This window comes from Mesoplodon bidens, assembly GCF_964165515.1.
Source record: "Mesoplodon bidens genome assembly, chromosome: 13".
Classification (NCBI taxonomy): domain Eukaryota; kingdom Metazoa; phylum Chordata; class Mammalia; order Artiodactyla; family Ziphiidae; genus Mesoplodon; species Mesoplodon bidens.
The window spans coordinates 8,108,264-8,130,139 of NC_138169.1; the positions used below are offsets into that span (position 1 = coordinate 8,108,264).

Here is a 21,876-nt window from a genome sequence, read left to right on the forward strand (position 1 = left end):
ACAACGTGTGTCACGAGTCTGCAAGCCTGGGGACCCGGCGGGGGATGAGGACAGGGGGAGAGTCCCACTTGCTTCCCTCCACCTGACTCACCTGGGGCGAGGCAGGCATTCTTCAACACCAAGGACATGGGCTCTGGTTTGGGAGCAGGCACGATTTTGGGGGGCTGCTTGTGCCTCCCCCCAGGCAAGGATACGGGCTTGGGGTGCACGAACGCTAAACGGGGTTGAGGAGGCCCGACGGTTGGTGGCCGGGTGACCGGAGACAGCGCCAGGCCACAGGGGGACACGGAGGGGGTGGGATAGTGGGTGGTGATGATGAGGCCCTGGCTCTGGCTGAAGGTGGTGGCAGAGGCGTCGTGGGTGAGGGTGGCAGAGGCCGTGTGGGTGATGACAGGGGGCGACTTGCTGACTTCGGCAAACTTCTGTGGCTGCAGGAAGGCAGGGGGAGTCGGGGGGTTCAGGGCAGTGGTGGGAGGAGGGCCTAACGGCAAGACGGGGGAAGCAGGTGCCGGGGCTGGGCTGGGCGACAGCAAGGGCATGGTGAACACGGGCAGGAAGGGCTGGGGGACACTCAGTGGTGGTGCAGAGGGACCTAAGTCTGCGGGCTGGAGAAAGGGGTCCCCCGGCTGGGAGGTGTGTTCACAGCCCTGCCCACGCGTGGGGTCCAGGGCCGTGGCTGCAGGGGGCGCAATGAAGCCGTCAGGGAGGCTCGGGGTAGGCAGAGCGGTGGCTGGCAGGATGCTCTCCTAAGGAAGGAAGAGAAGAAGTGAGGAACGGACGCTAGAGTCACACTGCTCGCTGTCACTCTCCAGCGCTGCACACTGCAAGGTCCGACACAGTACCCGGCGCCTGGGACGATGCCCCGGGCATAAGGGACAGAGGTGACGTCTCCCAGCCCCTGTGACTGCTGATCTGCGGGGGTCGGATCTGGGTCTCCCCGGCCATCTGCAGGGGTCTTGTTTCCATTTAGGAACTCAGTGATAACACAGGGCTCAGACACAGCGGCTGTCTGCACACACTTGGCTCTAGGCCTGGGGATATCTTGTTTCTGGAGTCCAGCGGGGTCCCCCCAAAGTCCCTGCCATCTTCTGTTACAGAGCAGGGGCAGCCTGGATCACAGCTGCTCACGAGGCTCCCCCAGGACAGTTTCACGTGTCAACTTCTAGAGAGGTCACCTCTTCCTAAAAGGGAAACGCTACAAGCAATCAATTGTTCGGATCTCCGTCTCTATAGGAGAAACTCTTCACGGAGCCAGATGGAAGGAGAGAGGGTCAGGTCACGGGCGCCTAACTGGATATGGGCACCAGCCTGAGAGTCTCTTAATGGCAGAGAGCCGTGCCTCACTCAAGCTCAGCCGTCCCAGCAGCTGGTAACCAACTTGTGTTGAGTGCTGAGTAAAAAGTAAAAGAAATACACGGAACTTCCTCTTCTTAGCGATCTGCGTTTTTCTTTGCTGTCTCACTGGCCTGGTCTTAACTGGTCAAGACAGAGCCTGCTGCACACGGGGTATTTGGGCCTTAGGCGGGAGCATACGTTTACTGATAGAGCCTCCCACCTCACGGACACCTAAGGATGCTTCCAAGGAGGGCTAGGATAACTTCTTTACACATTATATGTGAGTTCACCGCTGGATCTAGCCACCCCTAGCACTTTGCTTATGGCTGCAAAGGTTCGATGACCAGTCCGGTGCCCCTTCCCCCAAGTTCCCTCTACCTGAGCAGGTGGGCTGCTGTGATCTGGTGCAGGCCCTGAGGCGGGTGCAGGCAGCATGGAGCCGAAAATGGAGCGGCTGGAAGAGAAGAGGTCTGAAAGACAGCATCAGGGGCTTGTGAGCTCTGTGCCCATCACTTCACTGCATCAAGATCCAAACAAATCAGGCACTGCACCCCACCTTACCCAGAGGAATGCCATGGCTAGAGGGCATCTCCCCCCCCCCACCACGAGGTAACTCTGCAGAAAGAGGCCCTCTGGTTGGAGCTGCACAGGCTGGCAACCAGTGTGGCCTCTGAAACACTCCCAGGCCTGGGTGGCACCCGCTCTGACAGTGGCAGGAGCTCACGGACCAGCTCTAACCGCGGGAAACCGCGAGGACGTGGCTGTGCCGCCAGCGCCCTCTGCTGCCTCGTGGGGGAACTGCGTACAGTCACAGCCAAACCTGAGGCTCTGAGACGCGGACGGGGAGGCAGAACGACATCCCACAAACACTTGCCAGGCCTTGCAGCGACTACAGCAAAAAAAAAAAGGTTCTGGAAAAATTCTAAGTCCTCTCCCTGGTCCATTCGAACAGTTGCCTCTATGAAAGGGAAGCGACATCCACTTTGTCCTGGGTAAAGAGAGACGCAGGTAGCCATGCTCTTTCTCTGCCCCAAGGCCTTACCCTGGAAAGGCTCAAATGTGTCCATAAAGTCCAGGTTGGGCTGCAAAGGAATCAGCCCCGGTTGAATCATGTCTGCATTTCCCAGATGTGCTGTAAGAATCAGAAAGGAGACAGAGGAATCATTTTGCCTTCTCAGACCATGCTGTAGGAATATATTAAGGGCCTGGAATGGATCTTCCTGGCCCTGCTCGCATTCTAGATTCTTCCGAGGAGAAACGTAGGCCACTGGCTGGGATTTCTCGCCAGTTCATGGGCATCGTACACCCTCAGAGGGCAGGAAAGAGAGCTTTCGTAGGAAAGGTAAACTGAGTATCCGGCAACAGACACTCCCCAGAAGCTGTGAGCAGCTATGCAGAGACCCGGGGTTCTAATTTCAGCCTGTGGGCTCTTCCCTGAGGGGTTAACTGGACAGCTGCACGCTGCCAGGTGAGAGGCCAGCCCAGGAGTGCGAATGATTTTCCTGAGAGTGAGTCACAGGCCCTGTCACGCGCCCCAGGCCTGTCCTCTGCTGAGGGACAGTATCAGAAATGTGAAGCTGGTTCAGACCAAACCTCCGCCGCCCCCTGGCGGTGGCACCACGGGCCTGACGGGGCCCTCACACACAAGGAGGCTGGTCAACCCTCCTCCGCACTGCTCACCCTAGACAGCAGCTCGGGGATGGCCCCGAGGCAGAGCCTGCCCTGGGGGCCTGGCGGAGAAGACGCAATGCTTCCAGCCTAGAGTCCAGGGGCAGATTACCTATCTCGCGCGGGTTGGGCCAGGCCACGGGCGGGTGCGAGGAAAGCGTGGAGAAGAGGGTGTCGCTGAATTCCGACATGAGCATGTCTGTGTTCAGCAGTGTGTCCTCCTCCATGGGGACTGGGGTCTTCCAGCCATCCCCGTGCTTGTGCCAATAAAGCATGTCATCGTCCTGCCACCGACAGGGGGAAGGACAAACCAAAGGGGCAAGAGTGACTCGGGAGTTGCCTTGCCAGCATGCCACATGAGGGAGATACGCTGCACTGTGTCACAGAGCAGCAAGGGCTCCGGACGAGAGGTGAGGCGAGGCGGGGGGAGCTGCAGGGAGAAACCCCCTCCCGCCCCCCAGCAGAGAACTGGCTTGTTTCCTTCACATCCTTCACGTGAGAAGGGGGCTGGCCCCTCCTCTAGCCCCAGGGAGAGTCCACGTCCCCACCACCTTCTGCTGCAGTGCTGGGCCACCCAAGTCACTGCTGTTTCTTGTCAAAGGAGGAGGTCCCATGAGGGTCCTCATGGCCCCCAAGCTCACACACCTGGGCCAGGCTGGAGAGGTCCTCATCCTTGTGCTGCTGGAGCTGCGGAGAAAGGATAGAGAGGACCAAGGTGGGCACTCAGGGCCCAGGCAGGGGACGAGGCCCTCGGCCTCTCCTTCCTGGAAGGGGCTAACCTCCAGAAACATCTAGGCCTTCTCTCTCTGGGAGGCGGGCGGGGAGAGGGATCCTGCCCCTGCCATCCCCAGGCCAACGCTGGACACAGAGGAGATTCCCAGCCAGTGTCTGTGGAATAAAGAGCCCTGGCTCCTGGCTGGAGAAACTGAGAGCAGAGGTCACACGACCAAAGCAGGCCACCACTGGGGCTGGGCTAGAAGGCTGGGCCGAGGAGAGGGGTGGCCAGCTCCGGGCCACAGCCTTGGGGGCCTGTGTTCTGAATCCGGGCTCACTTCTTCCCTCCCCTACGGGGCTTCCTGAACGTGCTCTCTTTGGAGGCCGAGCCAGATACCCTTTTCTTGAAGTAGGTCCTCCACTTGTGATACTCCCGGATCACGATCTCAATGCGGCTTTTCCAGTACTTCCCTTCCGTGGTGATGGCCTGTGGGGAGACGCAGGGCAGAGTGGAGCGGTGGCGCTGGATGAGCCACCCTGCCAAGAAGCAAGCGTCTGGCCCTGGAAGTCAGGCCCGGGCAATCCAGCTCTGAGAAACAGGCTGCCTGCCCGCGGCTTCGTCCACAGAGTGCGTCCCGCCTCTGCTGGGCCGTGCCCGGCCTCTGGGTGAAGGGGAGCTTTCATTTCATGGCCCGTGATAACCCAGGGGGCTTTGGGGGCCCAGGTCCCAGAGGCTGGACCGGAGCAGGGGTGAGACAGAGTGCCTGGCAGGGGAGAAGCACAGAGTTCCCGGCGCTGGAGGAACCTCCAGAGATCCGGGCTAGCTCTCAAATGCCCTTAGCCTCCGCCACGTTTCCAAAGGGTGAAAACAAACGGCCAGTCACAGAAGGTTCAGGTGGAAAGTGACCTCTAAGACACAGTTCAGCCTGCCCACTGTGCAGGGCGGGGAGCCCCTTCCACAGCAGCCCTGAAGACCTCTGGTGACGAGGAGTTCACGACGGCCTCTGGGAGCCCACCTCACTTTCAGTTTCCTTTTTTTTTTAATGGCTGGAAAATATTAAAGCAAGTCCCAGATATCCTATCATAAATCCCACATAATTTCACCCAAGAATACTCCACTGTGTGTCTCTGACAGTGAAGAATGTTCACTGTGAATAATGCAATATTATTACCAGACTGAAAAAAGTGAAATTCCTTAATACTAACACCAGATCATGTCCTATGGCTCCAAACCGTCTTTCATTACGTTACTTTCCAAGCTTTCCCCTTTTCATGGTAACAGTGAGACATGCTTGGACAAAACTAAAAAGATGCAGAAGAGTCAAAAGTGAAAGAAGAGTCTTCCCTCCTCCTCACTCTAATCCCACGAGGAAACAATTTCTGTATATCCTTCAAGACATTTCCCATGCATGTACAATCACACAGACACATGCTTTAAAAAATTAACCTAAAGATACTCAAATACTGTTGTGCAACTTGCTTTTATTCATTTACTATTTCTTCAACATCTTTCCCTCTCAGTATATAAAGATCTCGAGTTCATTCTTTAATAGTTAAAGATGTCTGCCTTGTAAGGAGTCAAGATCCCTCCCCGTGGGACTTCCCTGGTGGTGCAGTGGTTAAGAATCTGCCTGCCAACTCAGGGGCCACGGGTTCGAGCCCTGGTCCGGGAAGATCCCACATTCTGCGGAGCAACTAAGCCCGTGTGCCACAACTACTGAGCCTGTGCTCTAGAGCCCGCGAGCCACAGCTACTGAAGCCCGCGCGCCTAGAGCCCGTGCTCCGCAACAAGAGAAGCCACCGCAATGAGAAGCCCGCGTGCAGCAACAAAGACCCAACGCAGCCAAAAATAAAAAAAAATTTTTTTTAAAGAAAAAAAGATTCCTTCCCCGTTGACTTCCAGAGAAATACTGACATTAAAAGAAAGTAGAGGGTAAGTCCCGGTTGGAGGACCCCCCTCAGTCCCTGGGTCAGCCTGGTCTGAGAAGGCGGGAGCCTCTGTGGGGTGTCAGAGGCCACCTGCCCCCCGCATCGCCATTGCTTCTCGGGGTCAAAACAGCTGCCAGGACAGCGCAGCTCCAGCACCCTGTCCTGCGTCCTCCCTCTGCGGGACCCACTCTGGTGAGTCCCCTCCTCCCGAGTGAGGGCCCATCACATGCCCAGTACCTCTGGCCGCCGGTGCTCGTCCACTTCCACAGAGCCATCCAGCGGGGTGACAAAGTGGCACACGGGGTTCTTGCGCTTCTCCAAATCTGGGCGGGGAGAGGGTGAGATAGCGTCACTGCGGCAGAGACCCCCGCAGGAGCTCCGCCTCTTCTGTTCGCACCCCGCCCCTCAGGGGGGACCCTTAAGGGTTCCTTCCTTCTCCTTCCCTTGGAAAACGAGATTTCAGGGAAATAAAGGGGTCCAGATCCAAGGAAAAAAGTCTGGCAGTGATGTGCAGGCGAGAAAGGGAGTCTGGCTGATCAAGAGAAACACTGGCCTGAGCCTAGGGGACCCCGAGCACGCCGATCTCCTGCAGAAGTCACCAGACCCACCTGTACCCAAGCCAGCTGGACACAGGACGCGGCCTGGGCCTGCATCGTCTCAGACCTGCTGAAAACAGGAACTGTTCCCCGACTCTCCAAATGTCACCTCTCGGCTGTGCACCCGTCCCTCCTCCTCTGCCCTTACAACACTGAGCACACTAGGTTGGGAGCAATCGGCCTACACTTCTGCCTCCTGCAGACGCGTGGCTGGGCCCCCAGTGCCGATGGCGATAAGGGTCCAGTTCACTCGGATTTGGACGCACACGGCCCGAGAGAGACTTCTGTGTGACACACAGTGTTCCAAAAGCAGGCTCCGGGGCCCCAAGGTGCAAAGGCCTCCTGGTGGCAGAACCTGGAGGTCTCCGGCCCAGCCACGCGCCACTTACACTGCATGTACCATGCCCGCCAGATGGCATTGTTGAGCCGGATCTTGTCTCTCCACTGGAGCTTCAGGCCCTTGAAATTCTTCCACTTGGGAGACACCAACTTCCCACTGAAAGGTAAAATGAAGAGGGGAAACTCAGCGGTTTCTCTGAAAATGGAATGAAATCACAAAGTGCCACCCAATCATTCCAGGCCTCAAAATTCTGGATTAACCCATGTCAGCCACAGGCTAGGCTTGACAGGATACACAAGGCACTTTAGGATTTCTTCAAAGTGATATGGATGGGGTACGGGGGGCAACGGTGTTGGGTATGGAGGAATCAGGATCGGCCATGGGTTGGTAACTGCTGCAGTGAGGTGATGCTACACGGGGTTCACTATCCTATTCTGTCTACTTTGGAATATCTTTAAAATTTTCCATAATTAAAAGTTAAAAATCTGCTGATTTTGCCTCATACATGTATCAAATCATCATGTTGTACACCTTCAACTTAATGTTACATGTCAATTTTATCTCAGTAAAGTTGGGGGAAGGAAAAAAGAAATCTGCTGACCACCGAACGAAAGCCAGCCCGCTTGAACCCGGTCTTGGCCACCTCCTTTGCCACCAGTCCCCCTGAGGCACTTACAGTCCAGGCACACAAACGTCCCACTGGCCTTAGAACCCGCGGGGCCCTCTCCTGCCTCCAGGCCTCTGTGCTCGCAGTCCTCACTCTGCACGGAGCTCCCTCCGCCCCTGGCCACCCGCTCACCCTTCCAAGTGATGCTCAAACATCCTCCCCTCCGAGCCGGCACCAGCCTCGCCCAGGCTGCCGCCGATCCCTTCGGGACCCCTGAGCACTGTTCGTACCTCAAGGGCAGCACACATCCATCCACTCTCTGTACAGCAACGTGTCCCCACACCTCCTGCCACTAGACTGCAGCTTCTCGAGGGGAGGGCCCTTCCGGCATCCTCATCTGAAGCACCCAGCACAGAACTTGGCACAGGGCAGGGGCTCGTGTAATAATTCTTCATTGAATGACTTAAAGGGCCCTTGCAAACAAAGCTAACGGCAGGCAAGGAATGCTGCCTGGTGGCACAGGCTTCTCAGATAGTTTAGTTTTTCAAGGGCTGTGCCAGGAGCCACCTCTGAGCAGCTGGCATAGGGCTTCCCCTCTTCAGATGGCTTGAGATGGACAAGGCACTGTCACTGGTCCATACAGAGGGGGTTCTGTGGGTTCTACGTCACTGCAGGCCACAGCCCTGCCCCTTCTCCAAACCCACTCAGAAATTCCACGTGACAAGCAGTCACAACAGCTGGGGGCTTCAAAGACAGTGCCTGAGCGATAAACATTCCCTGAACCCGAACACCTGGTTTATAAAGCAGAAGCCCCTGGCGGTGCACCTGGCAAACCTCATGCCCCCACCGCAACTCAACCCAGCACTGGCCTAGGCTTTGGAAGAAGGCTGTGACCACCACCCCCAGAGAAAAAGTCACAGCAAGTCCTCTGAGAATCTGAGGGACAGACAGACAGAAGCCACCTAAGCTCAAAGGGTCAGGGGTTTCGAGCCCGTCACATGCCTTCCTCCTCCCACCTCTCCCCGGTCCAAAGGCACTTCCACCCCAGCTGTCATCTACGTTTAACAGCCAGCAGCCCAGTGTTTCTGAGCCTCTGGGGCACGACTGCGTACTGGCTGTGAACTTTCACAGTCACTTTATTTCTCTGACACACCAGTTTCCTGGGTAAAATTACAATAACACCATTGCCTGCAGAGTGTTTTAATAAGGATTAAATGTATACACACACACATGCACACACACACGTTCTTAGACACACAGGACAGGTAAACCCTAAGGTAAAATGTAAATGTAAGCTATTAATAACCACCTCAGTGATCTGGATTTAAGTTATTTCCCGAAGGCCTGGCTTTTAACACCTCCTGACTTGAAAAGTCCTCTCTTTCATGTTTGCCGCCACTGTCGTGGGGTGCCTCCTCCCCACAGGAAGAAAAGGTGACACCCACGGGCCCCCCTCTTGACACCAGCGAGCAGAGACCAGGGCAAAGGTCAGCCTTGACCCCCGCACAGCTGTAGAGCCACTCACTTCCTCAGGGCCCAGAAGGCAGGCCTGGGTCCATCTACTCACTCGACAAGCAGTGAGGACCTACTATGCGTCGCGTCGTGCACACGCTAGGAGGGGAGGAAAAGGATGGATGAGGCGGATGAGGTCCCGGCCCTCATGGAGCACATGAGCGCTGAGGCGTGAGTCCTGCGTGCTGAGTGCCTCGAACAAGAGCAAAGGGCTGTGGGAACACAGTCGGCATAACTAACCCTGTCTGAGCAGTCACGAGAGGCGTTCTGGAGAAGGTAACATCTCAGCTGAGGCCCAGAGGATGAGGAAACTTCAGCTAAACCAAGGAGAGGCGGAAAGGCCCGTGCTGGTCCTTCTGGCTGGCTTGACAGCCCTCAGGAGAGCAACACAGGTCCGGTCAAGGCCGTAGAAAACACCCAGAATGGCAGGAGCTGGAGGGGTGGGGGAGGTGGGGGGATGCTTCTAGGCCAGTCTGGAGGGCAGAGTATACACCAGAGTACATTGGTCCCACCTCTGGGCAAAACCAACCCTCTTTCCCCTCCTCTGAAACAGCTTCCAGCAACCCGCTGTCTAGCCAGACAGGGCGTTCCTGCCTGTTCCAGGAGAAAACAAAACAAAACAGAAAACCTTCCCTATTTTTTTATTCCCTTAAGGGAAAACAAAACTTCTCTATAATTGACAGCTTCCTTATGTTGAAGGCCAGGATTCAAACACCACTTTCTCTGTGTGTCTAGCAGGACCAGAATCCTGACCTGGCATCTGCCACCTGCAGAGACAGCTGCCGAGGACAGAAGCAGGAGAAGAGGTGGGATGGAAAACGAGGACTCCTGTGGGGAGAAACGTTGGACTCCAGCAACGTTCCGTTACTTTTTTTTTTTGGCCGCACTGCACGGCATGTGGGATCTTAGTTCCCTGACCAGGGATCGAACCCGTGACTCCTGCAGTGGAAGCGCGGAGTCCCAACCACTGGACCGCCAGGGAAGTCCCCTGCAAACATTCTGTTAAGAACTGACCACCGGGCTTAATACAAACCCACCCTTACTCCTGCTTTGTTACTTAAGACAAAGTGGCTGATGTGAGCATAGAGCATCTTCTCAGAGAAGTCAGAAAACGCCAACAGCTTCAATTACTTATCACGAAGGGGGTGGGAAGATTCAGAGAGAGATCAAGCCCTGGAGGCTAGAAACCAAATCTGATAGGGTGTAGTTTGGGCTTCTCATCTTCTTCCTCCTCAACTGCTGGGATGTTTCCCTCTTCCTTGATGTTTATTTCCAACTGCTATCACCCATCAACTGAGGCTTCTGTAATATCTCAACAGCCAACAGGCGGCGCTCAACCAACGCAAAGAAGTAAGTCTGCAACCAAGACCAAAACCTAAACTGCCCGCAGAGGTGGAGAGACGGTTCCTTACTGATCGGCTCCCTGGAGGCTTTTTTTTTTTTTTTTTTGACACGCGGGCCTCTCACTGCTGCGGCCTCTCCCGTTGCGGAGCACAGGCTCTGGACGGGCAGGCCCAGCGGCCATGGCTCACGGGCCCAGCCGCTCCACGGCATGTGGGATCCTCCCAGACCGGGGCGCAAACCCGCGTCCCCTGCATCGGCAGGCAGACTCCCAACCACTGCGCCACCAGGGAGGCCCTCCTTGGCGGCTTTGATGTGCTGATGTCACTGTCAATCTTCAACAGGGAGAGGAGACATTCCCTATACAGACATCCGAAGACAAGGACTGGGACCCTTTCTATGGAGGTACCCCAAGTCTAGTTTCCCACGGAACATACAGGAAAGGCTGCTCTGAAGAGTTCTAAAAGGGACCGTGCAGCTCCTTGGTGAAGCTCCCTTGAGCAGGACGCCCACAAAGCAGCCATGATCGGTCCTGCTCCCCTCAGCCCTGTCCCAGCTTCACTGGGCTTCCAGACACGGCTGATTGGGATACTTCTTAGTCTAACTCAGGGTTCTGCCATATTCCTTCTTTAAAGTGTTACCACTGGGACTTCCCTGGTGGTCCAGTGGTTAGGACTTCGCCTTCCAATGCAGGGGGTGTGAGTTCAATCCCTGGTTGGGGAGCTAAGATCCCACATGACTTGGGGCCAAAAAACCAAAACATAAAACAGAAGCAGTATTGTAACAAATTCAATAAAGACTTGAAAAATGGTCCACATCAAAAAAAAATCTTTAAAATAAAATAAAGTGTTACCAGAAACACATTATCAAAATTTCTGAGACCACTGGCAAGATCTCCTCTGGCCTTGCCTACCAACCCCGCCTCCTTAAACGCCTGGGAACCCACACACACACACACCAGCTTCCTGATCAGAACAATGAACCTGATTCACCCCCCACTCTCCCAGTCTTACTCTGGGAAGGCCAGGGTCTGGGTCTGACTCATCCCAGCACAGTGCCTGGCACATGGGAGGTGCGATTAAATATGGAATTACTGAGTACTAAACTTTTCCATAAAGAAAAATCTTCATCCCCACCCTGCCACGGCAGCCCTTCCTAGAAGACAGGTTCATGACATGGGCAGGAAGTCTACAGCATAACAAAAGTCTCTCTCAAAACTGCCATTGGGTGGAACAAGCAAACTGAATTCCTCAGAGGTCTGGCAAGAGACTGCTTTGGAATGAAAATTAATGCAAGGCTTGCACAGACAGGAGCTGGAATTAAGAAGAACGGGGGAGAGTGAGACTGGGGCGGGGATTTGGGGTTCTGTTGGTCCCAGGTAGGATTAGGTCCCAGGTCCTTATTCCTGGCCAGACCATTCTCTCCAAAAGAAAGCAGGCAAGGGTTCTTGGGTCTACTGGTGTGGGGCCCAGACAGTGGTGGAGTCCTTTCATTTGGTCATGCAACCATATTTGCTTGTGAGGCAATACTTCTTCACCCTTCCTGATACTTCCCAGAAACCCACGAGCAAAACATTCCAAGGCCTATACTACCCAAAGCAATATACATATTTAATGCAATACCTATCAAAATATCCATGACATTTTTCACAGAACTAGAACAAACAATCCTAAAATTTATATGGAACCATACATAAAAGACCCAGAATTGTCAAAGCAATCCTGAGGAAAAAGAACAAAGGAGGCATAACCGTCCCAGACTTCAGACAATACTACAAAGCTACAGTAATCAAAATGGCGTGGTATTGGCATAAAAACAGACACATGGATCAATGGAACAGAACAGAGCGCCCAGAAATAAACCCATACACCTATGGACAATTAATCTTTGACAAAGGAGGCAAGAATATACAATGGGGAAAAGACAGTCTCTTCAGCAAGTGCCGTTGGGAAAGTTGTACAGCCGCATGTAAATCAATGAAGCTAGAACACACCTTCACACCATACACAAAAATAAACTCACAATGCCTTAAAGACTTAAATATAAGACAAGACACCATAAAACTGCTAGAAGAGAGCACAGGGAAAACATTCTCTGACATAAATCATACCAATGTTTTCCTAGGCCAGTCTCCCAAGGCAATAGAAATAAAAACAAAAATAAACAAATGCGACCTAATCAAACTTATAAGCTTTTGCACAACAAAGAAAACCATAATCAAAACAAAAAGACATTCTACAGACTGAGAGAAAATATTTGCAAACAATGCGACTGACAAGGGCTTAATTTCCAAAATATATAAACAGCTCCTACAATTCAATAAAAAAAAAAAACCACAATCGAAAAATGGACAGAAGACCTAAACAGACATTTCTCCAAAGAAGACATACAGATGGCCAACAGGCACATGAAAAGATGCTCATCTTCATTAATTATTAGAGAAATGCAAATCAAAACTACAATGAGGTATGACCTCACACCAGTCAGAATGGTCATCATTAAAAACTCTACAAATAATAAATGCTGGAGGGGGTGTGGAGAAAAGGGAACCCTCCTACACTGTTGGTGGGAATGTAAATTGGTGCAGCCACTATGTAAAACAGTATGGAGGTTCCTCAAAAAACTAAGAGTAGAACTACCATATGATCCTGCAGTCCCACTCCTGGGCATACACTCAGACAAAACTATAATTCAAATAGATACATACTGGACTTCCCTGGTGGCGCAGTGGTTAAGAATCCGCCTGCCAATGCAGGGGACACAGGTTCAAGCCCTGGTCTGGGAAGATCCCACGTGCCGCGGAGCAACTAAGCCCACGCGCCACAGCTACTGAGCCTGCGCTCTAGAGCCCGCGAGCTACAACTGCTGAGCCCACGTGCCACAACTACTGAAACCCGCGTGCCCAGAGCCCGTGCTCTGCCACAAGAGAAGCCACCGCAATGAGAAGCCCATGCACCGCAACGAAGAGTAGCCCCTGCTCGCCGCAACTAGAGAAAGCCCGCGCACAGCAAAGGAGACCCAACGGAGCCAAAAATAAATAAATAAATTTATTTAAAAAAAAAAAGATACATGCACCCCTATGTTCAGAGCAGCACTATTTACAACACCCAAGACATGGAAACAACCTAAATGTCCACTGACAGATGGATAAAGGAGATGTAGCACAAGTATACAATGGAATATTACTCAGCCATTAAAAAGTGAAATAATGCCACTTGCAGTAACATGGATGGACCTAGAGATTATCATACTAAGTGAAGTAAGTCAGAAAGAGAAACAAATACCATATGATATCACTTATATGTGGAATCTAAAATACAACACAAATGAACAAATCTACAAAACACAGACTTACAGACATAGAGAACAGACTTGTGGTCGCCAAGGGGAGTGTGGTGGGGGAGAGAAGGACTGGGAGCTCTGGATTAGCAGATGCAAACTAGTATACATAGGATGGATAAACAACAAGGTCCTACTGTAGAGCACAGGGAACTAAATTCAATATCCTGTGGTAAACCATAATGGAAAAGAATAGGAAAAAGACATGTCTATATGTATCACTGAGTCACTTTGTTGCACAGCAAAAATTAAACACAACACTGTATGTCAACTACACTTCAATAAAAATTTTTTTTTAATTAAACAAAAAAAAGGGCTTCCCTGGTGGTGCAGTGGTTAAGAATCTGCCTGCCAACGCAGGGGCCATCGGTTCGAGCCCTGGTCCAGGAAGATCCCACATGCCGCAGAGCAACTAAGCCCACGCACCACAACTACTGAGCCTGCGCCCTAGAGCCCGCGAGCTACAACTGCTGAGCCCACGTGCCACAACTACTGAAACCCGCGTGCCTAGAGCCCATGCTCCGCAACAAGAGAAGCCACCGCAATGAGAAGCCCACGCACCGCAACGAAGAGTAGCCCCTGCTCGCCGCAACTAGAGAAAGCCTGCGCACAGCAATGGAGATCCAACGGAGCCAAAAATAAAATAAATAAATAAATAATTAAAAAAATAATAAAATAAAACAAACAAACAAAAAAACATTCCTAGGCCTGTCTCCCCCTTACTCCCTCCCAGCTAGGTGGAGTGGGTGAGCTATGGAGTGTGGAAAGCAGCACTGGCATGGGGGGCCAGGCCCTTCTCCTTTCCTATTGTGGGAAAGCTGCCCACTGAGGGCCCAGGCCCCTCCCGGGTTCCCTTATAAGCCACATCCTCAGCTTGATCAATAATACGGAGAATAATTTAGCCAGCATCTGCTGAATCTTTTTTGTTGTGTAAAATACATGTAACATAAAAGTTACTATTTTGACCATTTAAAAATGTACAATTGGGCTTCCCTGGTGGCGCAGTGGTTGAGAGTCCGCCTGCCGATGCAGGGGACACGGGTTCATGCCCCGGTCCAGGAGGATCCCGCATGCCGCGGAGCGGCTGGGCCCGTGAGCCGTGGCCGCTGAGCCTGCGCGTCCGGAGCCTGTGCTCCGCAACGGGAGAGGCCACAACAGTGAGAGGTCCGCGTACCGCAAAAAAAAAAAAAAAAAAATGTACAATTCAGTGGCATTCAGTACGTTCACTGTGCTGTGCAGCCATAGCTGCTACCTAGTTTCAGTGCTGTTTTCATCACCCCCAAAGGAAGCCCTGTACCCACTAGCGGTCACTCCCCACTACTTTCCCCCTGGCCTCTGGCAATTACTAACCTACTTTGTTTCTATGGATTTCTTTCTTCTGGACATTTCACATAAACAGAATGATCAAATATGTGGCCTTTTATGTCTGGCTTCTTTAACGTAGCACAATAGTTTGAAGGGTCATCCACATTGTAGCATGTATCAGTACTTCCTTTTTATGGCTGAATCATATTCCATTGGATGGCGAGACCACATTTTGTTTATTCTTTCATCTGCTGATGGACACTTGGGTTGTTTGACGTTTTGGCCACGGTGAAGAGTGCTGGTGTGAACTGACTCCAGTTTTATTTCCCAATCGGCTCAGAATTCTGGTTAAGGGAGAGAGGTCTGATCATTACACTGGCACCGGGGACATGATGATGGGCAAAAACAACTGTGACCTTTGCTGGAGGGCAAGCGGGCGACTGTCTATCAACATTTCAAACGCACATCCCTCTGACTCACGATTCCACTGTTAGGAGTTGAGTCTGTAGACGCATTTGCATGTGGGCACAAAGACATAAATAGAAGACATTAAACTGCAGTACTGTTTGTGGGAGCAAAAAGCTGGGAACAACACATATTTATATGTGCTGATGTACAGGCAAGATCTGCAAGATGTATTAAGTGAGAAAAAAAAAAAAAACAAGGTGCAAGATATAAAGGATGGCCACCATTTGTATTTTCAGCAGGGAGATATGCACACGGACACACACACACAGGAAGGGAGGGAGAAGGAGGGAGGAAGACAACCAGTCAATCTCAGGAAAGATACACAAGAAACAGGTAACAGTCAAACAGTGATTTCCCTTTGGAGAGCTGAATCGCAGAATTAAGGAGGCTCAGTCAGAGAGTTAGTTTTCACTGTTTACCATTTTTTTAGTGTTTAAATGTGACACAGGAATGTATTATTTTTTCAAAATAAACAAGGGAAAGAGACCAGGTATAGTCCAAGACCTTATAGGGCTTCTAGTTAACTGGGGAAGGAAATTAATCACATGAGCAGATATAAAACTTGTATACAAGTCCGTTTTGTGCACCAGATCCAAATATGAGAATAATAGCTAATAAGTGGTTTCTTTAACGAGTGACTTGGATGAGTAATGCTCAGACTGGTCTCTCTATTCCAGGACTCCGATTCTTTTTCTTCAAAAGAGCGGTCTCTATTGGCTTTCCCTGGGATCTGGGCCTGGTTCCACAGGCTGCTAGGAGCCAAAACTAACAGGCTCCAGACAGACAAAGGTTCATTGAGGAGCCACGGCGTGGGGAGCGGCCCTGCGAGCGGCATGGCAGGAGGAGGGCACCGTGTTCAATGGAACCGCCCTGGAGCCATGGGCCCTCCGCTCTGGGCCACCTGCCCAAGCAGAGTCTCCACCCAGAGAAAGCCTGTGAGGTTTTCAGGCCCTGCTCCCAAGCCCAGGCGTGGGTCCTCTCTCCTGCACCCCAAATTCATCCTCCTCCTGGGTCACTTGGCATCTTGTTTTCTTTTCTTTTTTTTTTTTTTAACATTCAAAGAAAGCCGTATTGGAGAAGCAGGATCAGAGGGCGATGGCGGCAAGGCAGGAACTTGGGCTCCCGAGGGGTCATTCCAGGTCTGTCCTACTGACAAGGGGTGTGTGCGTGTGGTGTGTGTGTGGGGCATGCATGTGTGTGTATGTGTGTAGTGTATGCTTGTGTGTGTGGGTATGTGGGTATAGTGTGGTGTGTGTGTGTGGTATGTATGGTGTGTGTGTGAGACTGCGTGTGTGGGTGTGCTAGTGTGTCTAGGTGTGTGTCTGCTCACATGTGTGAGCATGTTTGTGAGGACTGTGGTTGTCTGTTTTGTGTAAAAAGCAGGGAGTAATCACTTATATGACCATCAAAAATTAGAGCACCGGGCTTCCCTGGTGGCGCAGTGGTTGAGAGTCCGCCTGCCGATGCAGGGGACACGGGTTCGTGCCCCTATCCCGGAAGATCCCACATGCCGCGGAGCGGCTGGGCCCGCGAGCCATGGCCGCGGAGCCTGTGTGTCCGGAGCCTGTGCTCCGCAACGGGAGAGGCCACAGCAGTGAGAGGCCCGCGTACAGCAAAAAAAAAAAAAAAAAAAAAAAAAAAAAAAAATTAGAGCACCATGATGGAGCTGAAAGAGGCAAAACCGGGCTAGCCGCGGCGGTGACCCCCCTTCGCCCTGACTGTGAAGGACAGTGACTTGTGTCCTTGCTGGGAGTGCTCCCTCCCGTGTCCCGGCCTCCCACCTGGGGACAGACACCGCCATGCTTACACCATTCCCAAGCAAGTGAGGAAAGAGAGTGGTGGTGGGAAAGAGAGTGGCGGTGGGAAAGAGAGTGGCGGTGGGAAAGAGAGTGGTGGTGGGAAAGAGAGTGGCGGTGGGAAAGAGAGTGGCGGTGGGAAAGAGAGTGGCGGTGGGAAAGAGAGTGGCACTGGGCTGGTGACAACGGGAGCTGTCAGAGCCCCGCCTTTGGTAAGAAGGGAGCCGATGTCCCTTCCCCGACAGGAGAGCCGGGGACCACAGGAGGCTTGAAAGGACCGGGCCTGGTGCAGAGTAAGTGCTCCCCAAATCTGGGGCATGTTGCTGAACACTGAAGTTGAGTCTTGGGCATGTTCCTGAGTGTTAAAGCCTGGAGTTTCCTGTCCGATTTGAGCCACCACTGGCCTTTCAGGCAGGAGCAGGGATGCTGGGCAGGGCACCAGTTAAAGCCATAACCATATGCCTATTTGCCAGGAGAGTAAACTTGAATCCAGAACCCAGGGTGTTCCCGACTACTCTAGACTGAGGATGGGACCAGGCCTACAACGGGAAAAAGTGGTGTCTCACTTCACCTGCATCACTTGTTAATAAAATACTTTAAAAAATCTGCATAACAGCTATGTGTCTCTTTTACTTTATCAGCCGTCCGTGCCCTCTGTCTTCTAAAAAACTTTTTATTTTGAAATAATTATACACTCACAGGATGTAAAAAAAAAATAGTACAAAGAGTCCCATGGACCCTTTGCCCAGCCTTCCCCGGTGGTGGCACCTTCTCTAGATGTAGCACAACCTCAAAACCAGGAAAACAGCTTTGGGAACATTGTTGTTACTTAAAGTGACAACAGATCTTATTCAGTTTTCACCATCCGTTGAAGTGTTAGTTGTTTTTTTCTTGCTATCTTATATTGGTAATACTACAATATTAATGATGTTAACGCTTTGTGATATTTCTGCCAATGTTTCCCCTAGGTTTTGGTTTTTACTTCTTTTTATAGCATGTCTTTGAATAAGTAGGTTATATTTTTGTGTAGTCATATCTACTGGTCTTCAGAATTTCTTTTATTGCTTCCTTGCCTACCCACCCACCCTATCCAGAGATTTACTTTTCATTTTAATCTCTTTTTTAGCTTTTAGTCTTATCTGATTTTTAAACAAATTATATACTCACACTGAAAGAAAATTCAAACAACGCAGAACAGTACAAAGAACAAAAGCAAGGTCACCTGCAATTCCACCACCCAGAGGTCACTATTGTTTAAATTTTGGTGATAACATTGTGTAGTAAAGAAATAACCTTATTCAAAGAGAAGTCTAGCCCTTGCCCTCAGCTCCTGAGGGGTAAACCTCTAGGGCCCTGGAATGTCCTGCCCAACAGGAGTATCTGCGTTTGCCTGGGGCTTTGGCCACAGGACAACCTCACTATGTAATTACAATGGGGGCCCTGGAGCAGGGGGTGTCAGTTCCAATCTCCAGAGGAACCCATGACTAAAGGAATCAGCCATCTCTGGGAGGGTCTGGAGACTAGAGGCCAGCCACACAGACTGTGATCCGGACCCTCTGAAGACCAAAGACTCAGGTGAGCTTCCCTGGTTTTCAGCATCACACATCGTGGCCGGAGGGAGGTAACGCCGTCCACTGGGAGAGGACAACCAGAAGCACCACATCTGGACCCCTCTTGGACTCTGCCCTATGCATGGCTTCCCTTGGCTGATTTAATCTGAATCTTGTCCCTGAGATAAACTATAAGCATGAGTGTAACAGTGTTCCGTGAGTTCTGTGAGTCCTTCTAGCAACTACAGAACCTGAGGATGGATTTGGGAACTTGCAACTGGTGTTAGAAGTGAGGGAAGCCTTGGGAAATTTCCCGGCAGTCCAGTGGTTAGGACTCCACGCTTTCATGCCGTGGGCCCAGGTTCAACCCCAGGTCGGGGAACTAAGATCCCACGAGCTGCGACACGTGGCCAAAAAAAAAAAAAGGGAGTCTTGTGGACTACTCTCTGCAACTTTGTAGTTGGCCCTAAAACCTTATAATATATACTGATTTGATTATGTATATATGTGTGTCTTTATTCAGATTAAAACATATGAAAAAAGTATTTAAATATATGGAATTATTTTATAATTCACTTTTTCACTTACAGGTCATGGACATCTTATTATAGTTGTACACAGCTTTTATTGGTTAAAAAATATTCCATTATATACATTTATCACAATCTACTTAACCACTTTTCAATAAATAGGCATTCGTGGGGCTTCCCTGGTGGCGCAGTGGTTGAGAGCCCGCCTGCCGGTGCAGGGGACACGGGTTCGAGCCCTGGTCTGGGAGGATCCCACATGCCGCGGAGCGGCTGGGCCCGTGGGCCACAACTGCTGAGCCTGCGCGTCTGGGGCCTGTGCTTAGCAAAGCGAGAGGCCACGACGGTGAGAGGACCGCGCACCGCGATGAAGAGTGGCCCCCGCTCGCCACAACTAGAGAAAGCCCGCGCACAGAAACGAAACGAAGACCCAACACAGCCAAAAATAAATTAATTAATTAAAAAAAAATGAATTAAGAAGATAAGTGACTTAAGAAAATAAAATTAAGATTTGGAAAAAAAAAAAGAGCCCTTTCTTAAAAAAAAAAAAAAAAAAAAGCCATTCGTTTACATTAATGGACATAGTTTCTATTTTTCACTATTATAAACATACTGTTTCGATGACCATACTGCTACTTACATTTTTGTGCAATTGCACAACTGTTTCTGTGAGATAAATTCCTAGAAATTGGAAATCTGAATTAGAGGGTATTTGTACATTTATAATTTTGTAATAGTCAAAGAATCTTTCAAGGTTTATACTAATTTACACTCCTAATAGCAGTGAATAGTACCTACTTCCCCAAACCATTACTCATATTAGTTATTTAAAGATTTTTTTTTGATGTGGACCATTTATTGAATTTGTTACAATATTGCTTCTGTTTTATGTTTTGGTTTTTTGGCACCGAGGCATGTGGGGATCTCAGCTCCCTGACCAGGGATCCAACCCGCACCCCTCGCATTGGAAGGCGAAGTCTCAACCACTGAACCACCAGGGAAGTCCCAGTGTCTGCTAATCTTACAAACCAAAATTTAAATCACTAATTTTTAGTTCCCACTTATTAGTATTTTTTATGTTTATTGGCCACTGGATTTTTTAATGTTAACTGTCTGCATGTCTTCTGCTCGTTTTCTGTTGTTTGAGAGCTCTTAATTTGGTGGAAATGTCTGCCACACACATGGCAGAGTTAATGTGTCCGTCTTGACTATTTATCTTTGCCTCGACTATTTTTTTTGTGTGTGTGTGTGATACATGAGCCTCTCACTGTTGTGGCCTCTCCCGTTGCGGAGCACAGGCTCTGGACGCGCAGGCTCAGCGGCCATGGCTCACAGGCCCAGCCACTCCGCGGCACGCGGAATCTTCCCGGACCGGGGCACAAACCCACGTCCCCTGCATCGGCAGGTGGACTCTCAACCACTGCGCCACCAGGGAAGCCCTGCCTCGACTATTTTTGATGTGCTTTGTTTTGCTTTTTTACTCTACTTAACTTTTTAATGTATGGTGAGTTTTTGTTGTTACTGTTTTAGTTGACGTTGTTCATTAATGCAATCAAAATTTTAAAGTCCTTTCTTTTATGTTTCTATCTTTTGTGTCATAATTAAAAGGGCTCTTCCACCCCAAGACTGTGAAAATACTTATCTATGTTTTCTCCTAGTTCTTTCACAGCTTCACCTTTTACATTCTTTGCTCCATCTGAAAGTTGTTTTGGTTTCAGGAAGATACTGGGATCCTGCTTCAGTCAATGTTTCCTACCTATTCACTCAGTAATTCATCCTTCCCCTGTTAGACTAAAAAACCATCGCCATCATACACCACATTCTCATAGATAATACCTGGGACCACTTCTGACCACCCCAGTTCTTTTGGTGTTTTGTGCCTATGCTTTAAATGGTTTTACTTTTTACATTTAACTCTGACTCACCTGGGGGAAAAATCAATTTAGTTCTTTACACAGCTCACCAAAATAAATGCCGACTAGCTATTTGATTATCTCATCTTCCCTCACTAATTTATGACACTTCCATTAACATATATTAAATTATAATATACACTAGGGTCTGTTCTGGGGCCTCATATCACTGATTCGTGTCGAATCCTGTCTTAGTATTACAGTGATTTAATAACTATAAATCTGTGATACACTTTACTACCTAGGTAGCGTTAGTCCCCAGCATTTAAAAAAAATACTTATTTATTTTGGCTGCCCCGGCTCTTAGTTGCAGCATGCAGACTTCTTAGTTGAGGCATGAGGACTTCTTAGTTGTGGCATGTGGACTTCTTAGCTGTGGCATGTGAACTCTTAGTTGTGGCATGCATGTGGGATCTAGTTCCCTGACCAGGGATCGAACCCAGGCCCCCTGCATTGGGAGCGCAGAGTCTTACCCACTGGACCACCAAGGAAGTCCCAGTCCCCATAATTTTTTAAAACAAATTTTGGAATCTTTGCCTATTTATTCCTCCATGCTCCAACTTTACAATCATGTTGTCAAATCTCAAAAGAAAACTATTCTGGCATTTTGATTGGAGTTGCACTTAACAAATACACTACACAGTGTGCGTCCACCACTGACCATTCCAGCTGGGTCATCTCCATCCTAGATTGGCCTATGTTTCTCTACTTATTCGAACAACTTAACCTATTTAAAAATAGCTTTTTTTTTTTTTTTTTTTGCGGTACGCAGGCCTCTCACTGCTGTGGCCTCTCCCGTTGCAGAGCACAAGCTCCGGACGCGCAGGCTCAGTGGCCATGGCTCACGGGCCCAGCCGCTCCGCAGCACGTGGGATCCTCCCGGACGGGGGCACGAACCCGCGTCCCCTGCATTGGCAGGCGGACTTTCAACCACTG

General features: G+C 50.5%; 1 protein-coding gene across 2 annotated transcripts in view; it reads right to left on the reverse strand.

Moving 5' to 3' along the window:
* The window catches only part of MLXIP (MLX interacting protein), a 61,413-nt gene that overhangs the window by 10,217 nt on the left and 29,320 nt on the right, over positions 1–21,876 (reverse strand). For both annotated transcript variants that reach the window (XM_081251967.1, XM_081251966.1), the window contains exons 2-9: positions 6,632–6,738; positions 5,884–5,969; positions 4,115–4,204; positions 3,649–3,690; positions 3,116–3,287; positions 2,378–2,467; positions 1,714–1,805; positions 92–746 (exon numbers count right to left, since the gene is read on the reverse strand). In XM_081251967.1, the coding sequence (XP_081108093.1) occupies positions 92–746; positions 1,714–1,805; positions 2,378–2,467; positions 3,116–3,287; positions 3,649–3,690; positions 4,115–4,204; positions 5,884–5,969; positions 6,632–6,738 (1,334 nt within the window). The remainder of the gene's footprint in view (positions 1–91; positions 747–1,713; positions 1,806–2,377; positions 2,468–3,115; positions 3,288–3,648; positions 3,691–4,114; positions 4,205–5,883; positions 5,970–6,631; positions 6,739–21,876) is intronic.